The sequence below is a fragment of the Cherax quadricarinatus genome, chromosome 41 (assembly GCF_038502225.1).
Source record: "Cherax quadricarinatus isolate ZL_2023a chromosome 41, ASM3850222v1, whole genome shotgun sequence".
NCBI classification, from domain to species: Eukaryota; Metazoa; Arthropoda; class Malacostraca; order Decapoda; family Parastacidae; genus Cherax; species Cherax quadricarinatus.
This window is the reverse complement of record NC_091332.1, coordinates 9,255,852-9,276,360: the sequence shown is the minus strand read 5'-3', so window position 1 is coordinate 9,276,360 and position 20,509 is coordinate 9,255,852. Positions and strand designations below refer to the sequence as shown.

The 20,509-nt window shown below is 36.5% G+C and overlaps 1 protein-coding gene across 2 annotated transcripts in view; it reads right to left on the bottom strand.

Moving 5' to 3' along the window:
* The window catches only part of Gprk1 (G protein-coupled receptor kinase 1), a 731,033-nt gene that overhangs the window by 25,877 nt on the left and 684,647 nt on the right, over positions 1–20,509 (bottom strand). For both annotated transcript variants that reach the window (XM_070092970.1, XM_070092971.1), the window contains one exon: positions 15,518–15,680. In XM_070092970.1, the coding sequence (XP_069949071.1) occupies positions 15,518–15,680 (163 nt within the window). The remainder of the gene's footprint in view (positions 1–15,517; positions 15,681–20,509) is intronic.

Sequence of the window (20,509 nt, the reverse complement as noted above, 5' to 3'; positions counted from 1 at the left end):
AATCCTGCAGCACACAGTGCATAATGAGAAAAAAAAAAACTATGACCATTTTTTTTAATTAAAATGCCGACTTTGTGGTCTATTTTTGTATAGTATTTATGGTTGTATTCTTATTTTCTTGGTCTCATTTGATAGAATGGAAAACATATTATAGAAAAAGAGGTGATTTTGATTGGTTTTACTATGAAAAGAACCGGGAAATGTTTGATTTTTGCCGATGTTCAAAAGTAAACAAATGATGTCATTTTCCAACAAATGTGCAAGTAGCCATTCTAATATGCAGTCATGAATGGGTTGACATTATTTATACAATTATTATAATATTGCAGTAGTCTGCGTAACAGTAAATCTTCTATTTTTTGTTTGAATAAAAATTCAAAATAGAAAGCAAGATTAATATCAGAGGGGCCTGGAGATGTGACTGATGAACAAAGAAAATGTCATTTTAGAGCCAGGAATGTCTGCATTGTTCATTCTGAACCCTATTTTGAAATTGTCATCTTTTTTATTTTCGTGAAATTGGCCAAATTGCAAATTTCTGACCACTTTACTGAGTAGTTGAAATCAGTAAATGGGCAGTTTCTTGTACTCAATCGATAGAAAAAATGGAGTTCTAAAGAAATAGCTATGAGTTTGGTCAACTGGAACAATGAAATTAGCCAATAATAGGCCTCAAAGTGGGCGAAATCACCGATTCATAAATATCGCCGAGGTCGCTAACTTCGCGAGAGCGTAATTCCGTCAATTTTCGATCAAATTTCATTCTTTTGGTGTCATTACATTCGGGAAAAGATTCTCTGTCATTTCATAAGAAAAAAATTATATATTTTTTTTTTTTAAATTTTGCGACACCAGAGACACCTCAGGATTTGGGGTTATGACAGTCAAGGGGTTAATATCTTATTTATTGGTTTAGTATTATGAGAAAAGTTTATTGTTACAGTCAAAAGAAAACCCTACAGCTTTTAGTTTGACCCTCATTTTGTTATCGCTATACTGTTGCGGCATTAGAAGTAGACTTATCTGTGAGTAGAATTTTTTTTTTTTTTTTTTTCAACAAGTCTATTATAGGAACAAGTTACTGGGCAATGATGATCAATAGTGTATTAGTAATAACTGACTGTGTGTCACATATAATGCCCAGTTTATGAATGAATAACAATTACTGAAGTAAGTAGTAGGTTGGTAGACAGTAACTGCCCAGGGAGGTACTACTGTACTGCCAAGTGAGTGTAAAATGGAAACCTGTAATTGTTTTACATGATGGTAGGATTGCTGGTGCCTCTTTTCTGTCTCATAAACATGCAAGATTTCAGGTATGTCTTGCTACTTCTTCTTACACTTAGGTCACACTACACATACACGATCAAGCATATATATACACACCCCTCTGGGTTTTCTTCTATTTTCTTTCTAGTTCTTGTTCTTGTTTATTTCCTCTTATCTCCATGGGAAAGTGGAACAAAATTCTTCCTCTGTAAGCCATGCATGTTATAAGAGGCGACTAAAATGCCGGGAGCAAGGGGCTACTAACCCCTTCTCCTGTACAAATTATTAAATTTAAAAAGAAAAACTTTCATTTTTCTTTTTGGGCCAGCCTGCCTTGGTGGGATACAGCCAGTTTGTTGAAGAAAAAAAAATTATTATTTATCATATTGCATTATTCATTCAAGTGGCATTGTAGTCACATGATAAAATGTTTGGTTAATGTTTTCTGAATTTGACTCAAAATAAATGTATGCTTATAGAAGCTATAAATTTTGTGTTGCTCACTTTCTTTCATCTGCTTAATGCAAAAGAGGTTGTCTTGCACATTTGTAACCATTACCTTATATTAAAGATAGCAGCCTTCTTGGATTTACAATTTATATGGAACCATCCTAGTAGCAGCCCTATCAGCATTAAAGAATTAAAAATGACTTCCTTTACCTAAAAAAAAATGCAATTGTAGTAGTAATTTCAATTAAAAATGCAATTATTTACATTTTTAGCTAAAAATGAAGTATGTCAGATAAGTGCCTCCAACTACTCTGTAATGTTGAAATATGCAATACTCCATGTTCATGTTGATCAACATATCATTTAGTATATTTTCGTAGGTAGATTAGTGACCACCTTGGCAACTATCTTGGATCTCTCAAATTCCTCAAGGGTGACATCAAGACATCTACTGAATTATCAGTCCAGACACCTCAGAGACTCAACATCATTAAATAACAATTATTCACCATAAAATTCTAGATTCATCCATCTTTCCACTAAACCAAAACATATTATGCAACACTGTGATTTAGAATTTTATTTACATATAAAATCAAAACAATACTAGCTGATATAACAAAAATTGAGTATTTACAATTCTAAAATCTCAGTCTTTCAGGAGAGCTACACCGTACCTCCTCATGCCTCTTCAGCTTACTACTATGGACCTACATAAGGTCATACTCAAATCCCAAAATTTTATTTCACATCAACAAACAGTGCAATATACTATTGGAAAGTTGACATTCTCAAGTTTGTAGATCCATTTACAAAATTTAAAAACAAATGCCTTGAAAAGAGTTATGAGAAAATGTGTAAAAATAAAAAATTTGTTAACTTTTCTACATCATATTTGAGAATTTCATATCGAATGTTAAGTAAATAAATGAAATCACTTGACATTTTTTTTCACGGTTTCACATTTATAGATGTTGTTCTCTCATTTACAATCAGAACAATGACTGTAAATAGGGCCAAGACCTACATCACAAATGACCTCTGGGCCACATCATATTAGCACATGTGTTCTATACATTTTTGATGTACCAGAGAGAAAATGAGTGATACTACATGTATACCTTTTTATATTGCATATGCAGTTATCAGTATCGTGTTAGTTCGTGAGGAAAAATGTAACTGAGAACAATACTGATCAGGATACGCTCTCTTCTTCTTTTCTTGTTTCAACTAACCGACCATATCCCACCAAAGCAGGGTGGCCCAAAAAGAAAAACATAAGTTTCTCTTTTTAACTTTAGTAATGCACACAGGAGAAGGGGTTACTAGCCCCTTGCTACTGGCATTTTAGTTGCCTCTTATGACATGCATGGCTTAAGGAGGAAAAATTCTGTTCCACTTCTCCATGGAGATAAGAGGAAATAAATCAGAACAAAATCTAGTAAGAAAATGGAAAAAAACAAAGAGGGATGTGTCTATATATATACATGTATATGCTGGTACATTTAAGTGCAGTGTGACCTAAGTGTAAGTAGAAGTAGCAAGACATACCTGAAATCTTGCATGTTTATGAGACAGAAAAGAGGCACCAGCAATCCTACCATCATGTAAAACAATTACAGGCTTCCATTTTACACTCACCTGGCAGGACGGTAGTACCTCCCTGGGAAGTTGCTGTCTACCAACCTACTACCTATACTCTCATTTAACAAAATTCTACAAAGCCTTTCACAACCAATACAGAACTTATCGTAGTTAAAACACTCATTACTCTTCATATATGCTCTCCACTTTCTTACTGATGTAGGTAAGTGCTGAATGGGGTGACAGATTTGCAGGAGAAGGCATGGTTGGGTTGTCTACCCACACCTCACTCACTGACATGTTCAGCACACATCAGCAGTGATGAGTGGTTACCATGGAACGTAATTAATGCATTCACACTTTTTGATTAATCTCTACCAAAGAAACATGAGCTCTCTATACATGCATAAAATTAACATATGTAGTGTAAGAAAGCATTTGGTAAAACACTAATTCACAAAGTATATTTATAAGTTATCCTGAAAACAAACATAAATATTAAATATATAATTCTTGACCAATCCCTTCCAAATAAATGTAAGCTCTCTGTGCACACACAGAATGAACATACACAATGTATGAATGCATTCCTAAACAAGTTACATGTGGTCAACTGAGAAAAAATATATATAATTTATTATTAATAATAAATCTTCAATAATTATACAAACTTTTACATTATGAATAAAATAACTTATTAGACGTAATAAAATAAACCAATAGCTAACTACTTAAGTTATTAAGTGTCAAAATAACAATTAGTTACAATGAAATAAATAGTAATATGCCCTGTGACAGTTAAATTATTATGCTATTTAATCCAATTTAATATATAAGTACAGTGGTACCTCGGGATACGAACTTAATTCGTTCCAGAAGGCTGTTCGAGTGCCAATACCAAACAAATTTGTTCCCATAAGGAATAATATAAATTAGATTAAACCATTTCAGACCCCAAAAAATACACTTACAAATCTGTTCGAGTTTTGAGCTGTTCATATCCCAAGGTACCACTGTATCTTATAATGTGATTTTATGCAACAATAAACAATGAAAAATCAGTTAAAATATGCAAGAAAATTCAGTAGACCAGCAAACCTCTTTCGACTTAACATTTGCAACTCCTTATTTTTCCATTTTGCAAGGGAAGTCTATATCACAAAATTCAAAGATCCAAAATCTTTGGATCTTTGAAGTGAGAGGTTGCCATCCATGTGAATAACTTATGTCACACCGACTTTAAAAAATCTGTATAAAATTTATTTTTCATATTTTTTTAATCTAGTAATTGTGATAAGTATCTTCAATAAGTATTCCATTATAATGATTTGTTATAATATTAATGTACAAAAAACTTGTGACCTGCTATGAGCTCTGGCAGGGTAGAAAGTCCAGAACCTTCCAGCCAGAATTCACAAGAGTTCCCACATACTACAGCTTCATATCTAATTAATGTATTTATACAAAAGCTAAAAAAAAAAATTATGTAAGCAAAACAAAAAAAAAATTGCACTGACACACTCATGAGACTCTCCCTGATGAAGACATAATTACAAAGATAAAATTATACAGAAAATTACTTACATATGACTTCTTTCTTCTTTCAACAAACCGGCCGTATCCCACCAAGGCGGGGTGGCCCAAAAAGAAAAACAAAAGTTTCTCTTTTTAAATTTAGTAATTTATACAGGAGAAGGAGTTACTAGCCCCTTGCTCCCGGCATTTTAGTTGCTTCTTACAACACGCATGGCTTACGGAGGAAGAATTCTGTTCCACTTCCCCATGGAGATAAGAGGAAATAAACAAGAACAAGAACTAGTAAGAAAATAGAAGAAAACCCAGAAGGGGGTGTGTGTGTGTGTGTGTGTGTGTGTGTGTGTGTGTGTGTGTGTGTGTGTGTGTGTGTGTGTGTGTGTGTGTGTGTGTGTGTGTGTGTGTGTGTGTGTGTGTGTGTGTGTGTGTGTGTGTGTGTGTGTGTGTGTGTGTGTGTGTGTGTGTGTGTGTGTGTGTGTGTGTGTGTGTGTGTGTGTGAGTGTGTGTGTGTGTGTGTGTGTGTGTGTGTGTGTGTGTGTGTGTGTGTGTGTGTGTGTGTGTGTGTGTGTGTGTGTGTGTGTGTGTGTGTGTGTGTGTGTGTGTGTGTGTGTGTGTGTGTGTGTATATATATATATATATATATATATATATATATATATATATATATATATATATATATTTTTTTTTTCAACAAGTCGGCCGTCTCCCACCGAGGCAGGGTGACCCAAAAAAAAAAAAGAAAGAAAATCCCCAAAAAGAAAATACTTTCATCATCATTCAACACTTTCACCACACTCACACATTATCACTGCTTTTGCAGAGGTGCTCAGAATACAACAGTTTAGAAGCATATATGTACAGAGATACACAACATATCCCTCCAAACTGCCAATATCCCAAACCCCTCCTTTATATATATTTATATATATATATATATATATATATATATATATATATATATATATATATATATATATATATATATATATATATATATATATATATATATATACATATATATATATATATATATATATATATATATATATACATATATATATATATATATATATATATATATATATATATATATATATATATACATATATATATATATATTTTATATATATATATATATTATATATATAGTATATATATAGTATATATATATATATATATATATATATATATATATATACACACAGTGGACCCCCGCATAACGATTACCTCCGAATGCGACCAATTATGTAAGTGTATTTAAGTAAGTGCGTTTGTACATGTATGTTTGGGGGTCTGAAATGGACTAATCTACCTCACAATATTTCTTATGGGAACAAATTCGGTCAGTACTGGCACCTGAACATACTTCTGGAGTGAAAAAATATCGTTAACCGGGGGTCCACTGTATATATATATATATATATAAGATCACAGTAAACAGGTGATTTCAAAATATGCAAAACAACCACTCTGAAAGAATAGAGAAATTCCAAGCGCTTTCGTGACTACTCACATTATCAAGGAACTATGTAGTTCCTTGATAATGTGAGTAGTCACGAAAGCGCTTGATAATGTGAGTAGTCACGAAAGCGCTTGGAATTGAATTTCTCTATTCTTTCAGAGTGGTTGTTTTGCATATATATGTATATGTATATGTGTATATATATATATATATATATATATATATATATATATATATATATATATATATATATATATATATATATATATTTATTATCACACTGGCCGATTCCCACCAAGGCAGGGTGGCCCGAAAAAGAAAAACTTTCACCATCATTCACTCCATCATTGTCTTGCCAGAAGGGTGCTTTACACTACAGTTTTTAAACTGCAACATTAACACCCCTCCTTCAGATTGCAGGCACTGTACTTCCCATCTCCAGGACTCAAGTCCGGCCTGCCGGTTTCCCTGAACCCCTTCGTAAATGTTACTTTGCTCACACTCCAACAGCATGTCGAGTATTAAAAACCATTTGTCTCCATTCACTCCTATCAAACACGCTCACGCATGCCTGCTGGAAGTCCAAGCCCCTCGCACACAAAACCTCCTTTACCCCCTCCCTCCAACCTTTCCTAGGCTGACCCCTACCCTGCCTTCCTTCCACTACAGACTGATACACTCTTGAAGTCATTCTGTTTCGCTCCATTCTCTCTACATGTCCGAACCACCTCAACAACCCTTCCTCAGCCCTCTGGACAACAGTTTTGGTAATCCCGCACCTCCTTCTAACTTCCAAACTACAAATTCTCTGCATTATATTCACACCACACATTGCCCTCAGACATGACATCTCCACTGCCTCCAGCCTTCTCCTCGCTGCAACATTCATCACCCATGCTTCACACCCATATAAGAGTGTTGGTAAAACTATACTCTCATACATTCCCCTCTTTGCCTCCAAGGACAAAGTTCTTTGTCTCCACAGACTCCTAAGTGCACCACTCACCTTTTTCCCCTCATCAATTCTATGATTTACCTCATCTTTCATAGACCCATCTGCTGACACGTCCACTCCCAAATATCTGAATACATTCACCTCCTCCATACTCTCTCCCTCCAATCTGATATCCAATCTTTCATCACCTAATCTTTTTGTTATCCTCATAACCTTATTCCTTCCATATTCACTTTTAATTTTCTTCTTTTGCACACCCTACCAAATTCATCCACCAATCTCTGCAACTTCTCTTCAGAATCTCCCAAGAGCACAGTGTCATCAGCAAAGAGCAACTGTGACAACTCCCACTTTATGTGTGATTCTTTATCTTTTAACTCCACGCCTCTTGCCAAGACCCTCGCATTTACTTCTCTTACAACCCCATCTATAAATATATTAAACAACCACGGTGACATCACACATCCTTGTCTAAGGCCTACTTTTACTGGGAAATAATTTCCCTCTTTCCTACATACTCTAACTTGAGCCTCACTATCCTCGTAAAAACTCTTCACTGCTTTCAGTAACCTACCTCCTACACCATACACCTGCAACATCTGCCACATTGCCCCCCTATCCACCCTATCATACGCCTTTTCCAAATCCATAAATGCCACAAAGACCTCTTTAGCCTTATCTAAATACTGTTCACTTATATGTTTCACTGTAAACACCTGGTCCAGTATATATATATATATATATATATATATATATATATATATATATATATATATATACAGTGGACCCCCGGTTAACGATATTTTTTCATTCCAGAAGTATGTTCAGGTGCCAGTACTGACCGAATTTGTTCCCATAAGGAATACTGTGAAGTAGATTAGTCCATTTCAGACCCCCAAACATACACGTACAAACGCACTTACATAAATACACTTACATAATTGGTTGCATTCGGAGGTGATCGTTATGCGGGGGTCCACTGTATAGGCATGTGTGTGTGTGTGTATATATATATATATATATATATATATATATATATATATATATATATATATATATATATATATATATATATATATATATATATATATATATATATATATATATATATATATATATATATATATATATATATATATATATATATATATATATATATATATATATATATATATATATATATATATATGATATTGGCAGTTTGGAGGGATATGTTGTGTATCTTTATATGTGTATGCTTCTAAACTGTTGTATTCTGAGCACCTCTGCAAAAGCAGTGATAATGTGTGAGTGTGGTGAAAGTGTTGAATGATGATGAAAGTATTTTCTTTTTGGGGATTTTCTTTCTTTTTTTTTGGGTCACCCTGCCTCGGTGGGAGACGGCCGACTTGTTGAAAAAAAAAATATATATATATATATATATATATATATATATATATATACACACACACCTACCATCCGACTTACGACCGAGTTCGGTTCCGAGAAACCGGTCGTAAGTCGAAATGGTCGTACGTTGAACTTTACTACTGAATATCAACAAAACATTTTTGTAATGACTTTATTTTATTGTTTTATTTTGGTATTTCATGTTTTACTTTACATTTTATGTTGTTAGTACTGTATTTTATACTGTAAGGTTTAGGATAAACACTGTGTACAACACAAATAGTTGTTTATTTCCCAGAAATCTGGCATAAAAAACACGGTCGTAAGTCGAGTGGTCGTAAGTCAAGCAGGCTGTAAGTCGGATGGTAGGTGTATATATATATACACAGTATATGCTTGTACATGTACAGTGGAACCTCGCCTAACGAACGCATCGCATAACGTTAAATCCGCCTAGCGATACATTTTAACGCAAAAATTTTGCCTCGGCTAGCGCTAAAAAAAACTTGCTCAACGCGGTTCGTTCGAGATGTGTCCACGTGCGGCCTGAGCCCACCTCACTTGTTCCTTGGGTGCCAGTGTTTACAAGCCAGCCACTGCGGTCGCTTCCAAGCACACAATCGGAACATTTCATATTATCACAGCCTTTTTAGTGATTGCACCTGCAAAATAAGTCACCATGGGCCCCAAGAAAGCTTCTAGTGCCAACTCTACAGCAAAAAGGGTGAGAATTACTATGGATATAAAGAAAGAGATCATTGCTAAGTATGAAAGTGGAGTGCATGTCTCCGACCTGGCCAGGTTGTACACAAAACCCCAAGCAACCATCGCTACTATTGTGGCCAAGAAAACGGCAATCAAGGAAGCTGTTTTTGCAAAAGGTGCAACTTTGTTTTCGAAACAGAGATCGCAAGTGATAGAAGATGTTGAGAGACTGTTATTGGTGTGGATAAACAAAAAACAGATAGCAGGAGATAGCATCTCTCAAGCGATCATATGTGAAAAGACTAGGAAGTTGCATGATGATTTAATTAGAAAAATGCCTGCAACTAGTGATGATGTGAGTGAATTTAAGGCCAGCAAAGGTTGGTTTGAGAGATTTAAGAATCGTAGTGGCATACAAAGTGTGATAAGGCATGGTGAGGCTGCCAGTTCGGACCACAAAGCGGCTGAAAAATATGTGCAGGAATTCAAGGAGTACATAGACAGCGAAGGACTGAAACCTGAACAAGTGTTTAATTGTGACGAAACAGGCCTGTTTTGGAAGAAAATGCCAAACAGGACGTACATTACTCAGGAGGAAAAGGCACTTCCAGGACATAAGCCTATGAAAGACAGGCTTACTCTGTTGATGTGTGCCAATGCTAGTGGTGATTGCAAAGTGAAGCCTTTATTGGTGCATCACTCTGAAACTCCCAGAGTGTTCAGGAAAAACAATGTCCCCAAGGCTAATTTGTGTGTGCCGTGGAGGGCAAACAGTAAGGCATGGGTCACTAGGGACTTTTCTATGAATGGTTACACTATGCATTTGCCCCCACTGTGAAAAATTACCTAACTGAAAAGAAATTAGACCTTAAGTGCCTCCTGGTATTAGACAATGCTCCTGGTCATCATTCAGATGTGGCAGAGCAACTTTCTGCAGAAATGAGCTTCATTAAGGTAAAGTTTTTGTCTCCTAATACCACTCCTCTCCTGCAGCCCATGGACCAGCAGGTCATTTCCAACTTCAAGAAACTGTACACAAAAGCTATGTTTGAAAGGTGCTTTGTAGTGACCTCAGAAACTCAATTGACTCTAAGAGAGTTTTGGAGAGATCACTTTAGCATCCTCAATTGTGTAAACATTATAGGTAAGGCTTGGGAGGAAGTGACTAAGAGGACCTTGAACTCTGCTTGGAAGAAACTGTGGCCAGAATGTGTAGACAAAAGGGATTTTGAAGGGTTTGAGGCTAACCCTGGGAATCCTATGCCAGTTGAGGAATCCATTGTGGCATTGGGGAAGTCCTTGGGGTTTGAAGTTAGTGGGGAGGATGTGGAAGAGTTGGTGGAGGAGGGCAATGAAGAACTAACCACTGATGAGCTGCTAGATCATCTTCAACAGCAAGAGGCCACACCTGAGGAAACTGCTTCGGAGGAGGGGATAGAGAAATTGAGGAAGTTGCCTACTTCAAAGATTAAGGAAATGTGTGCAATATGGCTTAAAGTGCAAACCTTTTTTGATGAAAATCACCCTCACACTGCTATTGCAAGCCGTGTTGGCAACCTGTACACTGACAATGTTGTGAAACACTTTAGGAATGTCATAAAGGAATGGGAGGTACAGGCCTCTATGGACAGATATGTTGTGCGATAGAGGTCTAGTGACTCTCAAGCTGGTCCTAGTGGCATTAAAAGAAGATGGGAAGTAACCCCGGAAAAGGACTTGCCACCTCAAGTCCTAATGGAAGGGGATTCCCCTTCTGAACACTAACACCATCAACACTCTCCCCTCCTCCCATCCTATCAATTATCACCAGATCTTCAATAAAGGTAAGTGTCATGTAACTGTGCATGTCTTCTTCAGTTTGTGTGTATTAAAATTAATATTTCATGTGGTAAAAACTTTTTTTTGTTCATACTTTGGGGTGTCAGGAATGGATTAATTTGATTTCCATTATTTCGTAAGGGGAAAATTAATTCGCCTAACATTAATTTCGCCTAACATTGAGCTCTCAGGAACGGATTAATAGCGTTAGGCGAGGGTCCACTGTATGTGTAGTGTAACCTAAGTGTAAGTAGAAGTAGCAAGACATACCTGAAATCTTGCATGTTTATGAGACAGAAAAAAGGACACCAGCAATCCTACCATCATGTAAAACAATTACAGGCTTTCGTTTTACACTCACTTGGCAGGACGGTAGTACCTCCCTGGGTGGCTGCTGTCTACCAACCTACTACCTAATTACATATGTCTTATTAGCAATATAAAAAAAACTGAGTGTAGCTACAGTATATTACGAATTTATAAGACATGATGTAATTTTTTCTTTTTTTACAAGTCGTCCTTCTCCCACCGAGGCAGGGTGACCCAAAAAGAAAGAAAATCCCAAAAAAGAAAATACTTTCATCAGCATTCAACACTTTCACCTCACTCATACATAATCATTATCTTTGCAGAGGTGCCCAGATACAACAGTTTAGAAGCAAATACATATAAAGATATATGACATATCTCTCCAAACTGCCAATATCCCAAACCCCTCCTTTAAAGTGCAGGCATTGTACTTCCCATTTCCAGTACTCAAGTCCGGCTATATAAAAATAACCGGTTTCCCAGAATCCCTTCACTAAATATTACTCTGCTCACACTCCAACAGCTCGTCAGGTCCCAAAAACCATTCATCTCCATTCACTCCTATCTAACATGCTTACGCATGCCTGCTGGAAGTCCAAGCCCCTGATCCACAAAACCTCCTTTATCCCCTCCGTCCCTCTCCATGTCATTCTACTTTAATCCATTCTTTCTAATTGACTAAACCACCTCGACAACCCCTCTTCAGCCTCCTGACTAATACTTTTATTAACTCCACACATTCTCCTAGCTTTCACACACTGAATTTCCAAATTCTCTGCATAATATTTACACCACACATTACCCTTAGACAGGACATCTCCACTGCCTCCAACTGCCTCCTCGCTGCAGCATTTACAACCCAAGCATCACACCCATATAAGAGTGTTGGTACCACTATACTTTCATACATTCCCTTCTTTACCTCCACAGATAACGTTTTTTGTCTCCACATATACCTCAACGCACCACTCACCTTTTTTTCCTTCCTCAATTCTATGGTTAACCTCATCCTTCATAAACCCATCCACTGACATGTCAACTCCCAAATATCTGAAAACATTCACTTCTTCCATTCTCCCTCTCAAATATGTGATATCCAATTTTTTGTCTAAGTCATTTGATACCCTCATCACCTTACTCTTTTCTATATTCACTTTCAACTTTCTACCTCTACACACCCTCCCAAACTCATCCACTAACCTTTGCAACTTTTCTTTACAATCTCCCATAAGCACAGTATCATCAGCAAAAAGTAACTGTGTCAACTCCCATTCTGTATTTGATTCCCCATTATTTAATCCCACCCCTCTCCCCAACACCCTAGCACTGACTTCTTTTACAACCCCATCTATAAATATATTAAACAACCAAGGTGACATTACACATCCCTGTCTAAGATCTACTTTTACCGGGAAGTAGTCTCCCTCTCTTCTACACACCCTAACCTGAGCCTCACTATCCTAATAAAAACTCTTTACAGCATTTAGTAACTTACTACCTATTCCACATACTTGCAACATCTGCCACATTGCTTCCCTATCCACTCTATCATGTGCCTTTTCTAAATCCATAAATGCAATGAAAACTTCCCTAACTTTATCTAAATACTGTTCACATTCATGCTTCAATGTAAACATTTGATCAACACATCCCCTACCCACTCTGAAGCCTCCTTGCTCATCCACAATCCTATTCTCTGTCTTATCTCTAATTCTTTCAATAAAAACCCTATCGTACATTTTTCCTGGTATACTCAGTAAACTTCTTCCCCTATAAATTTTTACAATCTCTTTTGTCCCCCTTCCCTTTATATAAAGGGACTATACATGCTCTCTGCCAATCCCTAGGTACATTCCCCTCTTTCATACATTTATTAAACAAAAATACCAACCAATCCAACACTATGTCCCCCCCTGCTTTTAACATTTCTGTCATGATCCCGTCAGTTCCAGCTGCTTTACCCCCTTTCATTCTATGTAATGCCTCATGCACCTCCCCCACACTCAATGGTTTATATTAATAACAAGTTGAAGAATAAGACACCTGTGTAACATTTGGGAATCTTTATTACGAAAATGTTTCATCAACCAGTGACTTCTTCAGTCCAATACACAGAAGAATGATGGAAGTTAAGGAGGAGGAGTTTGAAGTACTTTTCTCAAGACGGATGAACTGAACACATTGACTCCCAGCTGAGGGACTAATTACCTCAAACTCCTCCTCATCTTCCACTGTTCTTCTCTGTATTGTACTGAAGAAGCCACTGACACTGACTGGCAAAATGTTCCTGGAATAAAGATTCCCAAATGTTACACAAGTGTCTCTCAAATTTATAAGACATTGTGACAAATTTTTATTATTTAAACAAGAAAAAAATCATAGAAATGCTAGGTTGCTCTACCTTCCATTCTTCATCTGAAGTTGAAAACACCACCACTACCTGAAGAATACCTGAAGGAATTTTCAGGGATCTATGTCTCTGAAGGCTTCCTGGTGATGAAAGCTTTATGAATCACGCTATTATTACTGACTGCATGCAGTCCTGGCTGGTCAGGAACTATACTGAAGAACTTATCAAGTTTCCCCTGGAAGACTTGAAGAGTATCATTATCGTCATTATTAACTCAACATCTCGTCTTGAGCATTCTAGTTATCCAGCCTATCATCTTATATCATCACTCCCAAGTCTTGAACATGAAAATTCTGCTCTGGTGAATTATTTAAGTTTGTCTTGTACAATGTTTCAGGCTTTATTTCTTTCATTCTTCCAAACAAAAAATAAATGTTTTACCAAACAAGTCTGATACACATTTATTGTAACAACAATTCCATGAAAAATCAAACAAAGCATCATAAGATGAAATATTTCATCAATGTTAAAGAATACTAAGCAAATTTAAAGTGACCTAAGAAAGTTTGGGAAGTATTACTGTAAGCCAGATTATATTACATAAATTTTAGGAAAGTTAGGTGAGACTGCTAAGTTGGTTTTAGTACAAAATAAAAAAAAATGTATTCTATACACATAAAAAAAATGTATATTCTATACAATATTAATTCATAAAATATATTTATGAATCTCCATGGGAAAGTGGAACAGAATTCTTCCTCCATAAGCCATGCGTGTCGTAAGAAGCTACTAAAATGCCTAGAGCAAGGGGCTAGTAACCCCTTATCCTGTATACATTACTAAAGTTGAAAAGAAAAATTTTTGTTTTTCTTTTTGGGCCACCTCGCTTTGGTGGGATAACGCCGGTCTGTTGAAAGAAGACGAAGATATTCATGAATGCATAGGGAAAATTTTTTCCTCACATACCTGTGAGGAAAAAAAAATACTGAATATTTCATGATTATAATAAACATTTAGATGGTAAACAAGACTGGAAAACACTGCTTAATCAGACTAAAAGTGTATACCTCCTCATGCCATACATTAGCAACTTGTTAATATTTTTCAGGCATCCTTTCATAGTTACATTCTGGTTTTCGTACTATTTAATCCTAAAATACAATTTGTTAAAAAACGACTAATACAGGGATGCCATAGCTACCTCCATATACCTGATTTAAGTCTTAATATACTGCATGGTATATCTGTCTTTCTTCTCTAACCAATATAACCTATGTGACTTACCAAAATACTTGTGTGTACCTCTGCATAAAATAAAGCAGCACATTTTTTTAATAGAGCAGATACAAAACAAAAGAATTCTAGTGGAAAATACACCAAAGGAAAAGAGAATGCTTAAATAGGAGTAATCATCAGAGGCTGGAGAAAACAGCATTATGGTAAATAACATCTACTTTAGGGAATAACACATACTATTTGAATTTAAAGAAGAGAACCAACATTTCATGGAAAATTCTAAATAATAAAATTATTCAGAGTATGAGACTTCTACAGAGATATACTAAGAAAGAATTGTGTGGAATTTGTTTCTATGCACCCTGGAAAAAATTCACTGAGACACTGAAATTAACACCAAAACCAAGTAACAAACCTGAAAAAAAGTTAACTTCTAATATAACTGTAATGTTCTTACTTTAATGCCCTTTGTATCCTCTTCATCAAAGGAGCCAATGTCAAATGCATCTGCTGCATTAACCTCTCCTCGAGGTGGTATTAGAGGTGGCTGGTACTTCTGCAGATACACCTGTTGCCAATCAAGACCACCAAAGAATGGATGCTCCTTAACCTCATCAGCCCTGAGAAAATGTAAATGTAAATAAAGAAAAAGCAAATATCTTAAGGAAATAATTAATTGCAATTTCATAGTAAACCTAACTAAACGGACTAACAGAGATTGTCGGAATGTCCATTAAATCGGAATAATGTTAAAAAAATAGCCAAAAAAAGCAGTTAATAATGTTATTCCATAACATTATCTTCTTCATTTTAACAATGTAGACAGCTAGTTGGATGGTAGACAGTAACCACCCAGGAAGGTACTGCAACATTAAATGAGTGTAAAACAAAAGCTTGTTAAAAATTTTACATACAAAGACAAGGATTGCTGGTTTATCTTTTTATCTCATAAATGAGTAAGATGACAAGTAAATCTTACAAACTTCTGCTTTAATTCAATTCAGTATACAGTACATTTAATATACTTTCCACTAAAGTCAACGCAATGAACAAAGTGCTTATGTGTTCACACTGTTTAAAGCTTAGCTGAGAGTATTATTTTATCATGACAATGGACAGTGTTGTTTGAGATTTTATATTAGGGGGTGTTGTATCTATGCAAAGCTGTGACAGCCTGACAGGAACACACCAGAGAATACTTTGCAGCACATCTCTGACTGTTTCATGCTGAAGTATTGAGCCTGGAGACAAACAGAAATAGTAATACATGTACAGTGTAGGCACTTCTATGACAATGGTGTTAGCCTACACATACAGAAACAAAAAAGATATAGGCATGTTGTGGCCCCAAAACAATGATATTAAATATGTGACAGTTCCTTGCCCATATAAGACACAAGCAGCAGTACATTCTCCACAGCAATAGATTCCTCAAGAGGCTGTAAGATACAGTGAACATAGTGCCCAAAAAGGCAGGACAATACATTACATAAGAGATACTAGAGTTCAACTTTATATAACATTCTGGTGTGGTTAAGGTGAAGCAACTGATTGACAATGGTGAAGAAGAGTGTAATATTGGTGTTGGAGTGTGAGCAGGGTAATATTTTGTGAAGGGATTCTGAGAAACCGATTAGCTGGACTCGAGTCTTGGAAATGGGAAGTATAATGCCTGCACTTTAAAGGAGGGATTTAGGATATTAGCAGTTTGGAGGGACGTCTAAACTGTCATATCTGAGCGCCTCTGCAAAGACAGTGATTATATATGAGTGATGGTGAAAGTGTTGAATGATGATGAAAGTGTTTTCTTTCTTTTTGGGTTTTTCTTTCTTTTTGGGTCACCCTCCCTTGGTGGGAAACAGCCAAGGTGTTAAAAAAAAAAATTCCAATGCCCCCAGCATGACCATAAGTCCTCAATCCATTAAGCAGTTCACTTCAAATGCATTTAAGTAATGCTCCTTTGGACTACTTCTTCATCCAGGTTACCTGTTGTAGATTCTGGAGCTCATTACCCCTACACCCCACTCCCAGATCAGGCCTTCTGGTAGAGGGCCTGATCAGGCAGGCTGGTGGCACTAGCAGTACATAATCCAGATATTCAAAAGAAGAACATTATTAAAATATGGCCTTATAATGGTGTAGTCATGAGATGAGTCACTCAATTTACACTACAGGACACATGGCATATGATGATGAGTCAGACAGCGAGTGTGATTCTGAAGGCTTCCTTCTTGAAATGAGGAAGGCTCATGTGCAAAATATTTTGACATATAGTGTACCAAAGACCTCTGTGAAATGATTCCTGGTTCAACTGAGTAAACTGACATAAAATGAGTTGACTGTGAAAAAGCTGTTCTTCTACACAGAATGCTTAGTGATGCAGTCATGCATCTTGAGAACACTGGTGATGATAAACCAGTTAATTAATTAAAACCCTTTAGCCATCTAAGTTGCAAATCCAAACTACTCAGTACAATCCCTTGGCCTCATAAACTGCACTTTTGACCAGGCAGCCAAAGAATTTGAACATCTTCTACTGTGCTTGAAGAATTCATGTACCACAAGAAACAAGAATAATACAGTGGACCCCCGCATAACGATTACCTCCAAATGCGACCAATTATGTAAGTGTATTTATGTAAGTGCATTTGTACATGTATGTTTAGGGGTCTGAAATGGACTAATCTACTTCACAATATTTCTTATGGGAACAAATTCGGTAAGTACTGGCACCTGAACATACTTCTGGAGTGAAAAAATATCGTTAACCGGGGGTCCACTGTACATGTATAGTAGGTCAGCTGCAGTTTCCTGAAGACAATTATGGGGATCACTGATTCCACAACCCAGTCCCAGACCAGACCTCTTGCTTGATGGTTTGATCATCTCGGCTGTAGGTGGTAGCCACATACCCCAATGTAGACACCACAGCCTGGCTGATAAGAACTAACTTGAGGAACTTATCCAGTTCCATCTTGAAGACAGCTAAGGGTCTGCTGGTAAATTCCTTAAGGAATAAAGGGAGGGTGTTGAAAAATATTGGTCCCTTTACACTTTACATGTATTGTGCCTCTGCTTTCCATTGGAGGTATTTTGCACTGTCTGCTGAATCTCTTGCTTTCATAGAGAACAACTTTTGCGTGCAGATTTGAGACCAGAATTTTCAAGGCACAAATTATAGAGTATCCCTCTTGCTTACATTCCAGGAAGTATATGTCAAGGGACTTCAGGCATCCCCAATATTTTAGGTGCTTGACTGAATTTGTATGGGTAATGAAGGTTCTCTGTAAAACTTCCCACTCTGCAATTCTGCCTGCCTTGAAAGCTGTTAGTGTGCAGCAATATTGCAGTTTAGAGATCATAAGTGATGCACTTTATACACACACAGCCAATAAAGTGTATGGCAAATTTAATATTAACAGAAATATGCAAAATATACCATGAAATCATAGCAAAATGAGCTGAAAATAATAGTGCTCACCTGATGAGTGATCAGAATTATGGCAGTCTACTGTATTTGGTTATCATTTTGCATGCTTTGATTGCCATTTGATGGTTCAGCTCATCACTGGTAAAAGGTTAGTGACCACTGATCAAGGCTCATCAAAATTTTTTTTTTTTTTTAAATTCACTGATATGCTCCTCTTGAACTCCTGAGGCATCATTCTGATTTATCCTGGATTTAATTTTCATGCACATCACACATCATACATCTTTACAATAATCAAAATAAAAAAGAAAACAAAATAACCTATTATTCAAATATTAATTTATTCTTCTTATTTCCACTCCTCATTTTAATTCCAATTACATCATAAAGTCAACCTAAATTACTTTATAACCCTATTCTTGTAACTAAGTTGATGTCAACCCATCATGACTGTGTGCCATGATCCATTAATCTTGTGTACTTTTTACTCATGTTCCATATTACTACTATCTTATACAATTCTAATTTCATTTCAATCTCTTATTTAAACCACTAACACAATTTAAAATACATTGATCAGGTAGCCAGGATTTTAAGTGTGGTTAAAATATTTATCAGTGTAAATAAGGTTACTGTCATATAACAAATATAATACTATGTATTAAAGAATGAAAAACTTAACATATCACACTGCCACAAGAAAGCTGATCACAAAGTCAATGTCATAATAAAGCTCAATGCAGAGTTGCTCTAGTCCTTGTCTTTCCACTGGGGCTCTTGTATTTCCATTGGGGTGCTTGTATTTCCATTGGGGTCCTTGTATTTCCACTGGGGTCCCTGTATTTCCATTGAGGTTGTACTGGTTTGGCAGTAGAGTTGTAGATGAGTAGAACAAACCCTTGTGTAGTGTCAGTGAAGCAAGAACTTTGGGAAGCTTTAATGAGTCACTAGGAATACAACCTCCTTCCCCATCCTGATTAACACCTCTCTAACCAATTATATGGACTTCAGTTATTTCAGCCAGCCAGTGGCTACCTACATCCAATCAAACAAGCAGAATGGCTGTCTCCTTCATTCACATAGCCCTTCATACAAAGCAGTTTTTCATGCTTCAAAATATAATATTCTGTGATTACCTATTTGTAACTAAAACAGAAGGACTAAGCTTATGGTGTACCATCTTCAATATTTAGTCATTTAAGAAGCTTTTTGTAAGTTTCTAGTGGTTGTAGCACCTAGAACTCCTTCTTGTAAACCATTCTAGCAATAAATGACAGAAGTGGAAAGGGCCTGAACATTTCCAAATCACTTGCTTGTTCAAATGACTCAAAAGAGCACAGAGCAGATGTATGAAGGTTTCTCACAGAGTCTTAATTTTGTCTACTGAGACATCAGCACTGCCTGTTGCTTATTAGGCAATTACCTGAACAAGAGAGCCACCCAGACTTCAGAATGAGGAGAACAGTACACCATTCTGCCAGGCATCACCCTATCCCCCAAGCGAACCATGAACATGGAGAGTTGTTGGGAATCCATGGGAATGAATGCAAAGAATGTTCCTGCTCTCTTCCTAGAGTCTAAAACATCAAAAAGAGGGGCACATGGTCATTTTGAATAAATAACTTTGTGCTGAAGAATGTAAACACTGCGTGACAATCCTATTATCGAAAGACTCTTTCTCTAAGCAAAAATTATCTCCAGCAGCTTATCTGCACTCTGAGCATATCCTCTAATCATCACACAGTGTGTACCAAGTATAATGGATATTTACTGCATTCCTTCAGCTTTGTGGAGCAGGAAAGTCTACCACAGATTTTGCTAAGGAGCAGATTCACCTGGTGGCTGAGAAAGTGTCACTTGCCTTAGAGCCATCCAAGTGAAAAGCAAACAGAAAGAGGTGTTAGCTGCTGGTATGCTGAGGTCTGAGTGAATCCAGTCATATTAAAAATAGGAATCAAGAAGAGTGAAAAAGTAAGCAGAAGACATAGTGAGGTAAATCTGGCAGGAAAGTCTATATTA